The 13514-nt window shown below is 45.6% G+C and overlaps 1 protein-coding gene across 4 annotated transcripts in view; it reads left to right on the top strand.

Moving 5' to 3' along the window:
- Positions 1–13514, top strand: part of BRWD3 (bromodomain and WD repeat domain containing 3) — a 58361-nt gene that overhangs the window by 20669 nt on the left and 24178 nt on the right. For 3 of the 4 annotated variants that reach the window (XM_072981075.2, XM_072981073.2, XM_072981076.2), the window contains 14 exons: positions 243–283; positions 1458–1562; positions 3655–3808; positions 4877–5011; positions 5577–5705; positions 6283–6508; positions 6957–7124; positions 7238–7424; positions 7787–7880; positions 8712–8861; positions 11185–11261; positions 11872–12049; positions 12174–12290; positions 12792–12899. In XM_072981075.2, coding sequence (XP_072837176.2) covers positions 243–283; positions 1458–1562; positions 3655–3808; positions 4877–5011; positions 5577–5705; positions 6283–6508; positions 6957–7124; positions 7238–7424; positions 7787–7880; positions 8712–8861; positions 11185–11261; positions 11872–12049; positions 12174–12290; positions 12792–12899 — 1869 coding nt within the window. The remainder of the gene's footprint in view (positions 1–242; positions 284–1457; positions 1563–3654; positions 3809–4876; positions 5012–5576; positions 5706–6282; positions 6509–6956; positions 7125–7237; positions 7425–7786; positions 7881–8711; positions 8862–11184; positions 11262–11871; positions 12050–12173; positions 12291–12791; positions 12900–13514) is intronic. The other variant, XM_072981074.2, reaches the window with a different exon arrangement.

Below are 13514 nucleotides of genomic sequence, written 5' to 3'. Positions count from 1 at the left end.
CCCAACCTCCGCAGCCAGAGACCTAAGCCACTGAACTATCCAACAATTGGGCCAGTAGTGGTCCACCTCCATGTTGATGTGGGTCAGTGTTGAGGGGTGCCGACCTCCAAATGGGAGGGTTGCTCCTAGGGAACCTTTTGAGTTGAACCTGGTAGAGAGGCGGTAGGGGGACAGGGCAGAGTTGTAAAACAAGTGACTGAAAAATAAATGTTGCTTAAAATGACCCTTTTCTAAATTGACAGGACAAAGTCGTTGCGGTTCAGTTCTGCAACAATGGAGACAGGTAAGCATCTATTCAAGTGGCTATGTTTTGCATAATATTTTGTAAAAGGCCTTGAAAAGCAACAGAGGTCCCAACTCTTGAGTTCTTGAACGCAAACTATTTATCACAAAGTACTGGATTTCCCATTTCCTATAATGTATAGCACAGGTAAGTAACCTCTTTTTTCTTTCACTGTGGTTGTCTGATATAGTGATCGAAGCATTTCGACTCGTTGGCTGAAATCCAATAGTAAATTGCAACTAGAGTAGGCCCATTGAACCAGTGGAATGTGATTCGCCAAATTGCCACTGATTCAGTGGGCCTAATCTAGTTGCCACTCACTTCTGGATTTCAGCCATTGTGGTGTTAGTTGCATAGCATGTTACAATTTAGTTTCTTTGGAGGGATCCAGCTAAAGCAAGAAAATGGCCTAAATTTTAACAATAACAACAAAACCCCTCAAAAGAGTGTCTCAATCAAGCATCATTTTAGCTCCAAAAAGTAATAAGAACCAGGAATTTGGAAGGGTGACTTTTGACAAGAAGAAATAGACTGGGTTAATTAATTCATTAACTTGGGGAAGAAAGTTACCAGAATCATGGCCATGAAAACAACCCGTTAGAAGTAACATTGCTACTTGCTAACACGTTGTTTTCCAGATAGGCGGCAGAGGCGCTGTACAACCTGGGCAGGTAGATAATGGGTCTGGATCAACAAGTCCAGCAGTTCTCAACCTTGGGTCTCCAGATGTTCTTGGACTGCAACTCCCAGAAGCCTTCACTATCAGCTGTGCTGGCCCTGATTTCTGGGGGTTGTAGTCCAAGAACATCGGGGGACCCAAGGTTGGATCCTGGTGATGTTGAATAGGATCATCACTGCTTTCTTGCTGTCTTTGACAGTAGCAGCAACAAGAACATTCTTTCACGTTATTCTGCTCAATGAAAAAAAAATATGGCCTTGGGAGAATTATGAGTGGATTTGTTTGAGGAAGGACTGTGAGCTCAAGTATGCTGAACAGATTCCTGAGCTCAGAATGCTCCTCTTCCATGGTTTCCCTTTGAAATACATGGCTGGCACATTTTGCAGTTCTGGGTTACAATCCAAGTAGACATCGTAAGCTTGAAGTTTGCCTGCCTATAGAGAAACCTGGCGATTTAGAAGCTTAATTCTGTTTCTTTTTACATTTTCAATACAGATTAAGGTTTGTCAGCGGAAGCAGAGACGGAACGGCTAGAATATGGCAGTATCAGCAGCAAGAATGGAAGAATGTCGTGTTAGATATGTCTACCAAGATAACTGGGTAAAAAACGAGAAAAAAACGTTTTTCCAGTTCTGTGTCTTTCATATGCAGAAGTGTGAACAATTTAAAACACAGTCATGCTCATTTCTTGCAATCAGTAGGTGCCTACGCACCCCTTTCCCCCCACTTTTCTGAACCCTCACGCTGTTCTATTCTGGCACTACCCTCAAAAACAATACTCATCCTTTCATGCAAGGGTTTTGTCTTGGTAACCATGGTAGCTCCAGCTTTTTCCAAAGTTCACCTCCACCTTTTCAGTGGTCTGACGTCCTCGTGTCCCCTGTGGCACCCACAGGCTGAGGTGACCATCTGCGAAGTTTCAGGAGAGTTCCGAGGACTGTGTAGAGACATTCCTCGTTTCAGGAGAGTTCCGAGGACTGTGTAGAGACATTCCTCCCGGGAGGCACGTCGCTGCTCGACTTTCCAAATGACATCTGAATCAGTCGGCAAAACAGCTTGTGCTGGAGGGAGCAACTTGTCGCATCGCCCGTTAAGGCAGAGTTTCCAAAAAAGGGCATTTTACCATCCATGTAGGGAGTGAAACAGAACGGGAGAACAGCCAGAAATATTTGCATCTGGAACATTTTCCCAGCGTTAGTCTATCAGCTGTTTGTGCTGAATTAGTTGCTCAGCTCGGTTTTTAAGAAGCTGGTTCTTCTTGGCATCATTCCTTTATTTGAACATTCAAGTTGTTTTGTTAAAGGTTGGATTTTTTTTTACTACATTTTCCTAGAAAAGTGACGAAACTGCAGTCAGGACACTGTTTTCATTCATTCATTTTGATGAGCTAAGCAAGGTTCAGGACTGCTTCATCCTTGGCTAGGTGACTTCTGGGGAACACCAGCTGCTGTACTGGGAAGGAGTCATCGCTCAGTAGTGAAGCGTGGTCCCAACTTCAGTTCTTGGCATCTCCAAGGGAGAATCCTGCCTGAAACCCTGGCAGACGGCTTCCTGTCAGCACTAGCAATACCGTAGTCCATTTGATGGATCAGTGGTTTGTCTCTGTGTCAGGTCACTTCCTATGTTGCTAAGATGACTGATTAAAACAGAAATCTTGCATGTTTCTCACCAGTCCTTGTGTTACATTGATGTGTTACATCAATCAGATTGTTTTGGAACCATAGATACGTTCCTGTAGTCCTTAGAAAAGTCAGCAAGCTGTATTGAAAACTCATCTTTCTCAAGCAACTCAAAGTGGTTCTCAGTAGTTATGGTTCCAGTTTCTTTTTGTCCTTTATGAAGCTTAGGGCAGTTCCAAACAAATGTGTTTCCTTTCCTTTCTATTTTCTTTTTCCTTTTCCTTTCTTCTCCCCTTTTTGGGGTGGGGTGGGAGCTTTCAAGTCGAGTGCGATGAAAACCATTACATCAGAATTCAAAACAACATTGCTTTTATCACTTGGGATTGCCCTGCAAAATTAGGAGGTGTGAGACAGCTAGATCTCAGGTAGGTGCAAAAATTCAGGTCTAAATTAGTTCCTTGAGCTGACCAGCTTTTAATGGGCACGATTCAGTACCTTTCCCCAGTGTGTTATACTGGTTATGGGGGACTGAAAAGGAATTTGCAGGAATTCTCATCACTGACATGTCATGAAGTTTACAGGGTGACCATGAACCAGTTGGTCTTAGCCTGACTTGGGTCATCTTGGGCATCTCATGATGATAAAGTGGAAGAGAAAGTCTAGTATGTTGACTTAAAACTCACTAATGGGAAGACAGAATAGGAATAAAAGTCCTCAAAGCACATGATGCTCAGAGGTGACTTGCATTATCTCTTTAAATAATTTAGAACGGTTGGGAACTTCAGTTGACGCCACAACATTGGAGCAGGGCAATTAATCAGCCAAGGCTTATGATTCCTGTATATTTACCACTTGGGAAGAATAGTTGGTGAGGACAGTAAACTAGATAAACATTATGGTGGGGGCAGGATAGCTCCCCAAGCACTGGTCCACATCTCTGCCATGACCACCTCTACCTCTTCGAGACCAAGACAAATGATTTATTCAAAGATTTCATAGTATCTCGTTTACTTTTGCAACCATCTTGAACTCATAAGTGGCTTTTTGACTAAGTGTAATGTGCATTTTCTTAGGAACTGCCTACCGTCTGGAGAGGACAAAGTGTCCAAGCTCAAAGTAACCATGGTGGCGTGGGATCGATACGATACTACCGTGATCACGGCGGTGAACAACTTTCTCTTGAAAGTGTGGAACTCTTCCACAGGGCAGCTTCTTCACAATTTATCTGTAAGTCGAGCTTTGTTTGATCGGCTTTTTAAGAGGATCAACATTTTAACACTTTTTGTGTTGGGCTGTGACCTCAGCCGCAGGGAAGTGGTGGCAAGGTCGGAAGACCAGCAGTCATAAGATCGAATCCACGCGATGGAGTGAGCCCGTGTTGCTTGTCCCAGCTCCTGGCAACCTAGCAGTTTGAAGGCATGAAATGCAAGTAGAGTAGATAAATAGGTACCACCTTGGTGGGAAGGTCATGGCGTTCCATGTCTAGTCGCGCTGGCCACGTGACCACAGAAACTGTCTACGGACAAACGCTGGCTCTACAGCTTTGAGACGGGGATGAGTACCGCCCCCTAGAGTCGGACACAACTGGACTAAATGTCAAGGGGAACCCTTATCGTGACCTCAGCCACTTTCCTTCTTGGGATATGTGGAGCTGTAAAGCCACTGCAGAGCCTCCAGATGTAGGAACCTGCTCCCCAGCCGCCATCATCTCAGTCCTCATCCCCCCTGGACAAGGGTCACCCATATGAGACATGCCTTAGCATCTTTCTTTCCATCATGCATTTCCCCCATTTCTTGTGATCAGGAAAATGTCTGATGGGAAAAAAAGATGCTAGCTAAAAATCTTAACTGGAGCCAGAGGTTGGGAGGTTGATTCCTCACTTGTGCCTCCTGGGAGAAGAGCCAGCCTAGGTGGCCTTGGGCCAACTGCAACATCCCAAGGTTGCCCCTTGAGGAAGGGAAGGGTAAAGCACTTCTGAGCGTTCTAGAAAATCCTGGAAAAGGGTCCCTATAAGTCAGAATGGTCTTGACAGCACATGATCAGGAAGTAAAGAAGTAAAACTCCATGTTATGTAGAGGAATAGTGGGATTAGATTTCTCCAGGTCAGGGCTTCTTATGGCATGCGAAGGAATAGTTTGCATACTTGCTACCTGAATGAATCGGCCAGAATACTGATGGATTGTCTCTCAAAGACAAGGCGTCGGCAGTACATATGGAAGGGAGGTTGCCGGAGAAGCTCAACCTGTGGCTTTTTTCCTTTTTCTGACCCTATGATTTCTTTTGACTCCGCCCAGGGGCATGACGACGAGGTGTTTGTTTTGGAAGCCCACCCGTTTGACCAAAGGATTATGCTTTCTGCAGGCCACGATGGGAACATTTTCATTTGGGACCTTGAGAAAGGGGCAAAAATCCGGAACTACTTCAACATGGTAAGGCACAGCAGAGGGACCGTCACGGGCTCCCGGGCCCTGTAGCAGAGAAGGAGTTCCGCAGGACCAGGACAAATGCATGCCTTTGGCGGACGTCTCTCTTCTGTACTCCAGGGATTGCAGTCTGCCCTACCTCTTGTTCAGGGCCACTTAGACTGCCCCAAGCCAGCAGATCAAAGGCATGCATTTCTAAATTTTCTAGCAGCGTGTGTGTTCCTTGCACTCTGTTATGCCGAGAACTTACAATATAAGCACATACAATATAAACGTATACAGTAGGACTCCAGTATCCACGGGGGATTGGTTCCAAGCCTTTCCACACACAAGTCTCGAACACTATACCTTGCATGGTCTCTGGCTTCCTGTAGTGGCCAGCTCTGATCAATACATCCTGGAAATACCTTTAAATAAACTTTGTAGCTCTCAGAAGCACTGCGTTAGGGAACCAAACATAGCAAATGACCTATAATTTCAGAACAAGCATGTAAGAGACATGTAAGCTGGTTACTGAGGTTTATTCAAAAGAACAAGCGATGGCTGATGGTGGTGTTTCTGCGTTTTACAGATTGAGGGCCAAGGCCACGGTGCCGTATTTGACTGCAAATTCTCTCCCGATGGTCAGCATTTTGCCTGTACGGATTCACACGGACACCTCCTGTTGTTCGGCTTTGGGTGCAATAAATCTTACGAAAGGGTACGTTGGCAGGTTCTTAGTGCTTTCCAAAGCTGCATTTGGTCCAAGAATACAGTACATCTGTTACGTCCATGACATAATAAATAGTTTTAAATCTTGCTCATCAGTGCGAAGGTTTTGAACATGATCGTATATCTTTCGTAAAGCCAATAGAACTTTAAAGAGCTCAACTGTGTAAATAGATGATACCCATTAATTAATTTTATTTTATTTGTATGATCAACAGATCAGATGTGAAATGATGCCCATTATATATTTGCAATATCTTATAGTACAGTTAGACCAATATTCCCTGACCTATTGCCTTCTCAGTGTCTTGGACTACAGGCCCTATTATCCCCAGACAGTTCAGGCCGAAGACACCTACTCTTGAATGACCCCATACAACAGAGATTATATTATAGATCAGCTCTATGGAAGATCTGTTACCCTCTCCAATAATAAAATAAAACAGTGCGAAGATCGAGAAACTGAGTTTTAGCTTACACTGCATAGCGTAGCGTATGAATTAATTTCAGAAATGAATTGAGATGTGTTTATATCTTTGTACTGATTGTGTAGTTTGTGTCTTATTCAGATTCCAGACCAGATGTTCTTCCACACCGACTACCGCCCCCTCATCCGCGATGCCAATAACTATGTGCTCGATGAACAAACGCAACAGGCCCCCCATCTCATGCCTCCCCCTTTCTTAGTAGACGTGGATGGAAATCCTCACCCCACAAGATATCAAAGACTGGTGCCAGGGAGGGAAAACTGTAAAGACGAACAGCTCATTCCTCAGCTGGGATATGTGGCCAACGGTACGTCGCCTCTTAAAATTGCCGAAGGGAACAGAATCTAGGGTGATCGTCCTTGTCATCCTAGAACTGCTAAGCTGGAAGGGAGTCCTCTAGGGGTCATCCAGTCCAGCCCTTGCCAAGGAGGCCCCATGGGAGAATCAAACTCCCAACCTCTGGCTCTGCAGCCAGGCTCCGAAAACCCCTGAGCTATGAATTGCTGGATAGCTCTGGGGTTTAGAGTTTAGAATCATGCGTGGCTTTCCCTTAACTGGAAACAGAACTTTGTTTGAAAGGGCGCCTAGCATTTATGAAAGCCTTGGTATCCCGTTTAACGATCCCGATGCGTCTATCCTGGGAAGAATGGTATGGGGACTCTAGGGGGTGTAGAAATTGGCTTGGGAGCCCCCCCCCACGCATGATTCTCAGCACCACCTTAGAAGATTCTTTGGATGTTTTTGGTCTCCTGAAGGTGATGGAGAGGTTGTGGAGCAAGTGATTGGGCAGCAAACCAACGAGCAGGAGGAGAGTATCCTTGATGGGATGATTCGGGAACTGCAACGAGAGCAAGATCTGCGGAGGCAGAATGAAGGTGGGGCTCGTCCAAACCCCCTGCAGAACAGACTGCAATCCGTTAACAGTAAGAATTCTCTACCATCCTTTTTTCCCTTTTTTTAAAGCAAGCCCTCGCTTTCCTCGATGTTCTGAGGGTGCAGCAAGCACAGTGAAACAGTATGATGTGGTGTCTTTCAGTAGCCTTGAGGAGCCCAAGCTTGGAAATTGCTTCCCCTCCCAATGTCGGGCTCAGACGCAGCGGTCAGATCGAAGGCGTCCGGCAGATGCATCACAACGCCCCCAGGAGCCAGATGGCCACCGAGAGGGATCTCATGGCGTGGAGCAGGAGAGTGGTCGTAAATGAGCTGCATCCTGGTATTAGCAGGTAAAGGGAGATTAGAAGCCATGCACTTACTGGATTTGATCAGAAAGTGACGCTCTTGATCTTTTTGGAAAGGTTTAGACTAGAGACGGGCCGAAACTGCCGGTTCAGTGGTTCTTGCTGGTTCGTTTTCCATCTGAAGAGGTGCTCGGCATTTCCTTGTCCCTCCTCCTCCTCCTCCTCTGGTGGGCGTCCACTCAGGGACAGTGCCCTGGCTTCCTTACGCTGCCTCTGAGTGGGTGCCCCCCAGAGAAGCCAGGGCTAGGAAGCCACTTGTTTGGGCGGTAAACAAACCCCCGAACCAGCAGTCCGTGACCATCTCTAGTTTAGACCTTGACCTGCGTTTATTCTTTCTTCCATTTCAGAGTTCAGGAAGAGTGCCGGGCTGCCAAAGGTGACTTAGAAATTCATCTGTACACTGTTGAAAAGAAAAGAAAACCTTCCCATACTTTACAAAGGGTGAGCAGTGTTTTCAGGAAAAAAAACTTTGCACAGAGCTGGATAAGATGGTGGCATTAGGAGCAAAGATTTAGGTTTGTTTTTTGTTGTTGTTGTTTTTGTTTTTTGTTCCCAAGTGTTTTGGAGAAGCCAAGGGGGCTGGGTAAGCCCAGCATGTGTTGAAATGAACCATCACACCCTCTAAAGAGCACAAGGGATCTTACGGAGGCTCAGATTAAAAAATCAGTTTCAAAATTCAGCGGGTGTGAAGTTCCTGATGGGTGTATTTGGATCCGGGGTGCAGGGAGGAGGCTGTAGGTTTCCAATCTCTTTTTAAGCTATATGTGTTCAAAGAAGCCAGAATCAAACTCAGTCATAAAATCTTACCTTGCTGTTAGGCTCTATTTTAAACTCCCCACCATTCCCGTATAACAAGGAACTCGTGGTGTAGTGGTTAAGCTGCAGTACTGCAGTCAAAACTCTGCCCACCACCATGCTTTGATGACTAGCTCAAGGTGGACTCCACCTTTCATTCTTCTGAGGTTAATTAAGTGCCCAATTTGGCGGGGTGGGGGGAGGAAGGTGTAGCCTGCACAATGAAACGGTAAACCACCCAAAGAGTGTCTTAAGCACTATGGCATGATATATAAGCAGCACCCTTTGCTTTTTATGGAAATTGACATTTCTGATCCACTTCTTTTGATCATGTCCAGAGGAGAATAAGTGAGCCAGTGTCTCATGACTGTAACACTCAAATCAGGCTGTAGACTTCCAATTTAATCTTTTAAATATTTGATGCCAGAATTAGCTTCTCAAGTTTTGTTTTCTTCTTCTTCCATGGTATTGTGAAAGAGTGATTATCAACCTGGCAGCGGGCGGTCTTTGAGAAGAAACCAACGCAGACGGCAACACACTTACCAAACGCGCTCCACTATTGAACACCATTCCCCAGGAGCTGGGAGAGGTTCTCATGCCCAGGAAGACTCTGAAAGCTCATCTGAGGTCAGGCATCCAAAGATTTTGTTTATTTTAATTTTTTTTTGCAGTCTTATCCCTAGTACAGGCTAGAACTGCTGTTTATCTTCCTTGAACACTAATTCATATTTAACGTTAGTTTCAGATCATGTTGGGACGTGGTGGCGCTGTGGGCTAAACCGCAGAAGCCTCTGTGCTGCAGGGTCAGAAGACCAGCAGCCATAAGATCGAATCCACGCGACAGAGGGAGCTCCTGTCGCTTTGTCCCAGCTCCCCGCCAACCTAGCAGTTTGAAAGCATGTAAATGCAAGTAGATAAATAGGTACCACCTCAGTGGGAAGGTAAAATGGTGTTCCCTAGTCACGCTGGCCACGTGACCACAGAAACTGTCTTCGGACAAGCGCTGGCTCTATGGCTTGAAAAACGGGATGAGCACCGCCCCCTAGAGTCAGACACAACTGGACTAAAAAATGTCAAGGGGAACCTTTACCTTCACCTCAGATCATGTCAGGGCAATGATAATATGAAATAATGCCATACATTCATACATGTATCCGTACTGTTCCATAGGCATGGTGACTCAGGGGAGACATGATACCACTTTTCAAATATTTGAAAGGTAGTCGTACAGGATCTGTTCTCGATCATCCCAGAGGGCAGGACACATAATAATGGGCTGAAGCTACAGAAAGCCAGATTTCAGTTGAATATCAGGAAAATCCATGACCTCGGGAAGTGAAGAGCACTCCAACGCTGGAGACATTCAAGAGAAAATCAGGCAACCCTCTGTCAGATCTGCTTTAATTTAGATTCCTGCCTTGAGCAGGGGGTTTGTACTCGATGGTCTTCTAGGCCCCTTCCAACTCAAACATTCTTTGAATCTGTAATTTTCAGAAATCAGTGGTAAAATGTGTTGTGATGTATTATTAGTGAGACAGGTGAGGACTGGCATTGTTTTATGGACTGTTCTTTCAGAATCACTGGTAACTATTGGAGGTCGTCCACATAAATCAATATGCATAGTGGGGGGGAGGCGTGGGGAAGCATGAAAGGAGCCTCCCGGATTAACATGAGGACTGTGAAAACCTTTGACCATTCCCTGTTGGCTGAGTCACCCATTCCAGACGCACCAGTGGATTTCTCCCAAAATGAATGAATGAATGAAGTAGTTAGGCATAGCCAGATGTCTTATAGGGGCAGAGAAACTGAGCTTGTTTCAGATTTTTGCCTTTCCCAGGAGCTCACAAGCTGGTTTTAGGCAAAGACACCCTTCACCTTAATCTATGAACAGATTACTCATAATCCTTACAATATTAATCTCATTATACTGTAAAGATTGTGAATGGATAATGTATGTGGAGCACTTGGCCATACTGTGAGGATGATGGAAATGGTTGTTCGTGGCTGTCTCACCTTGGGTTATTTCAGTGCGGAGTGATTAAGATGTTTCCAAACATCATTTCCTTAAAGACAAATGAAAGTTGTCTACTCATGACCAAGTTTCTCTCCAAGAGTTTCTCTCTTCAGCGCTGAATCAGGTGCACGCAGCCGAGCTGGTATTTCTGCCCATTTGCTCCTGGTTGCAGCCGGAACCCCATGTGCACAGGGCAGATCCTCTCTCCACCCCCCCAACCAGGCAGTGCTCTGGAAGATTAGGGAGAATGTTGCCTGCAACAGCTTCTCTGTTACAGATAAGGAACACTCCTGTAATCCCCTGGAAGAAGCTTAAATCCAAGTTACTAGTCTCAGATAGAGTTTCTGAATGTGCAGCTCCCATTGATTCAACGGACAGCCTGGACTGTTGATTGGATTTCTTTTATTATTCATTTCATTCATTTATACACATTCCCATCAGTGCAGCATACTATCTTGGACAGATTGCAGCAAAATGAAACATAAGCCTGCAACAATAGGGTTATAAATAAAACCAGGGGACTAGAAAACGTTAATACAAAAGTTATAATCTCAGTTATCAGATAAAGTGGAATACGAGGCATAGCATCAGATATAGGTCTGATTTAAGTCTAGATGTTTGATTATGGCATTCCCACCTGTGTGTTCTGTTCACTTGCCATATCTACTGTCTGTGGCATCTTCCAGGCTTCCTGAGGTCAGTTTCTGACTTCACAGTTTGAGATGGGAGATTTAGACAGGCATGCTCTTTGGAGTCGGCCCATTATTGACGAGGTCCTTTTGACCTGCATTCCACAGAAGTGTTGAACAACTTTCAGACAACATAGGCAGAAAGAAACAAAGGAAAACCTTGTTCTGTCCTGAGTTTAAAGCATGACTGGTGTAAAGTGATGGAGGAACCAGACCAATGCTTATTCTTTCCCTCCCCGTCTCTCAGGAAGATGACACCGTTGGGACAAGCGACGCGTCCGTGGACGACAACGTGGCTGTATGGCAAAGCGAAAGCAGCTCCAGGTAGTTGTTCCACATTTTTTTTCCCAAAGGGGAGCTTTTCCTTATGAGAAACCGCCTTGCGCATAATCGTAAGGCAGCCCAATGTTAAGAGGATGCTGAGCCTGCGGAACGCTTTGCATTTGGAGAACTGAGATTTTATAACTGGAAGAAAACATGAAGCCAGAACTGTGCAAGTAAAGCCAGCCTGGGTGTCCTTGGGGGAGCTGCACAGTTCCAGGGTGCCCCCTAGAGGAAGGGAATGGGAAACCACTTCTGACTGTTCTCTCTCTGGAAAACACTGCAGAGGGGTTGCCGTAAGTCAGAATTGACTTGGTGACACAAAATTATTTATTATATTAAACTTGTGAAGGGTTTCCCTTGGTTTTATATACCTGCTACCCTTCACTGAATGCTGTTGCCCTTTTGAGGATGAAAAGTGTCCCAACGAGACTTATCTGTAAAAGTAAAAGTAAGAGCTACAGAAAACATTTCTGTTTACATGACTTGCTCAGAACAGGTAGCTGGTTGCTTTGTTTTCTGTCGTGGTTTGCAGCAACTTGCAGATTTCTTTCTCTTCAAACATGCCCCTTTTTGTGTGGTTTCTGAGCCTCTCGTCCTGTGACATTTTCAGCGAATCGTCCAGCGAATATTCCGACTGGACCGCGGATGCCGGAATTAACCTTCAGCCCCCCAAAAGGCAGACGAGGCAGGCGGCGCGCAAGATCTGTAGCAGCTCCGAAGACGAAAACGCGAAAGAGACCAAAGGGCAGGAAGAGAAACGCAAGAAGCCCAAACAGACCCGGAAAAAGGTGACGAGGCTTTTAAAGGAAGCTGGCGTCAGAGCGCGGCAGCATTTGTTTCTCTTGACAGATGTCAATCAGCCATGGACGGTTCTCTGCTAATCATGGCCTTCTGCAACATTTCTGTTTTAAGAAACCTAATGGACGGCTTTCAATGGATGGTGAACCCACTGAGGAATGGTTTGCACCCCACTGGATACTGGATACCATACCCCGCCGCTCCCCTTTTGTCCCACAAATGGGAGATGAGGTAGCTATTTAACATGGCTTTATCGGAAGAAGTTGAGTCACTTCCTTTTAAGGAAAAAGTCTTGCATCGCCAAGCACTTTGGGTCAGAATGTACTGGGTTTTTCATTTCACCTTGAAGGGCTCCTTTGTTCCCCTTGCTAGGAATTCCTTTGCTAAAAGGCCTCTCTCGCTTTCATCCAGCTTCGTCCCTACTGCCTAGGACACATAGGTTAACAAGCCATAGATAGTCTGCTTTGTAAGGTTTCCGTGCACAGAATCCCAGCACATTTAGGATCTGGAAGAGAACCCCCCCTCCCATTTGAATGACCTAGGAAGCAAAACATTCCTGGCTTGTACTTTCCAAAATGAGTAAAAGAAGCGATGTTCTAAGAAAAAAAAATGAAAGCTTGGTGGCCTTTTTAATTTTCAAAATGGGACGTTGCAAACATTTCAGCTGTTCCTTGAAGCCAGGTTTGGTGTATGAACAGTACGACGATCTGTCTTTCCTTTTTTTCCCTTTAGGTAATATATTTCAGGCAAGGGCATGAAGCTTACGTGCGTGCCGTGAGGAAGGCGAAAATCTACAGCGTTAACATGCAGAAGCAACCGTGGAATAGGATGGAACTCAGGGTAAGTGGGACTTCTGAGTCCTTTTAAGAGTTTTCCATTGCTCGTTGGAATAGCAATGGAGTGGTCTGGTAGTCCAGATAGGCGGGGTATAAATAAAATAAAATAAAATAAATAAATAGCAAGCCCTCCTTTCTTGGGTTGACGCCGCTGGTCCGTCTGGCTCAGTAAATGGCAGAAGCCTGACCAGCAGCTTTTCCGGTTTCCAGGCAGAGCTTGGCCTCAGGCCTTGGATGTGTGGATCAGAGGTTGGACCTGAGGCTTCCTGCAAGTGAAGCAGGTCCTCTACTAGTCATCTCTAAGCTCTGTCTGTAAAAAAGCAGGATCTATGAGGGAGGATCATCCTGTCCGTCCATTCTTGACCTGTTTAGCTTCTGGCCACGATATTGGCAAGTCTTTGAGTCCGAGTCCCGAGTGCTAGTCTTGTGTGCCCGGTTCCAAGCCCCAAGCCTGAGGCCCTCTTAAAAACCAGCCTTTCTCCCAGAAAAGGAGAGGGGATGGGGGGGTTCTGAGTCACGAGTCTAGTCCAAGTCATGGGGGGGGACCCTAGGTTGAGACAACTCACTGGTGTAATTTAAGTCTTTGACAATGTGCTCTGAGACTTGAGTTCCCCCTCCT

This window comes from Pogona vitticeps, chromosome 11 (genome assembly GCF_051106095.1).
Source record: "Pogona vitticeps strain Pit_001003342236 chromosome 11, PviZW2.1, whole genome shotgun sequence".
Lineage (NCBI taxonomy): Eukaryota > Metazoa > Chordata > Lepidosauria > Squamata > Agamidae > Pogona > Pogona vitticeps.
This window is presented reverse-complemented; position numbering and strand designations above follow the sequence as displayed.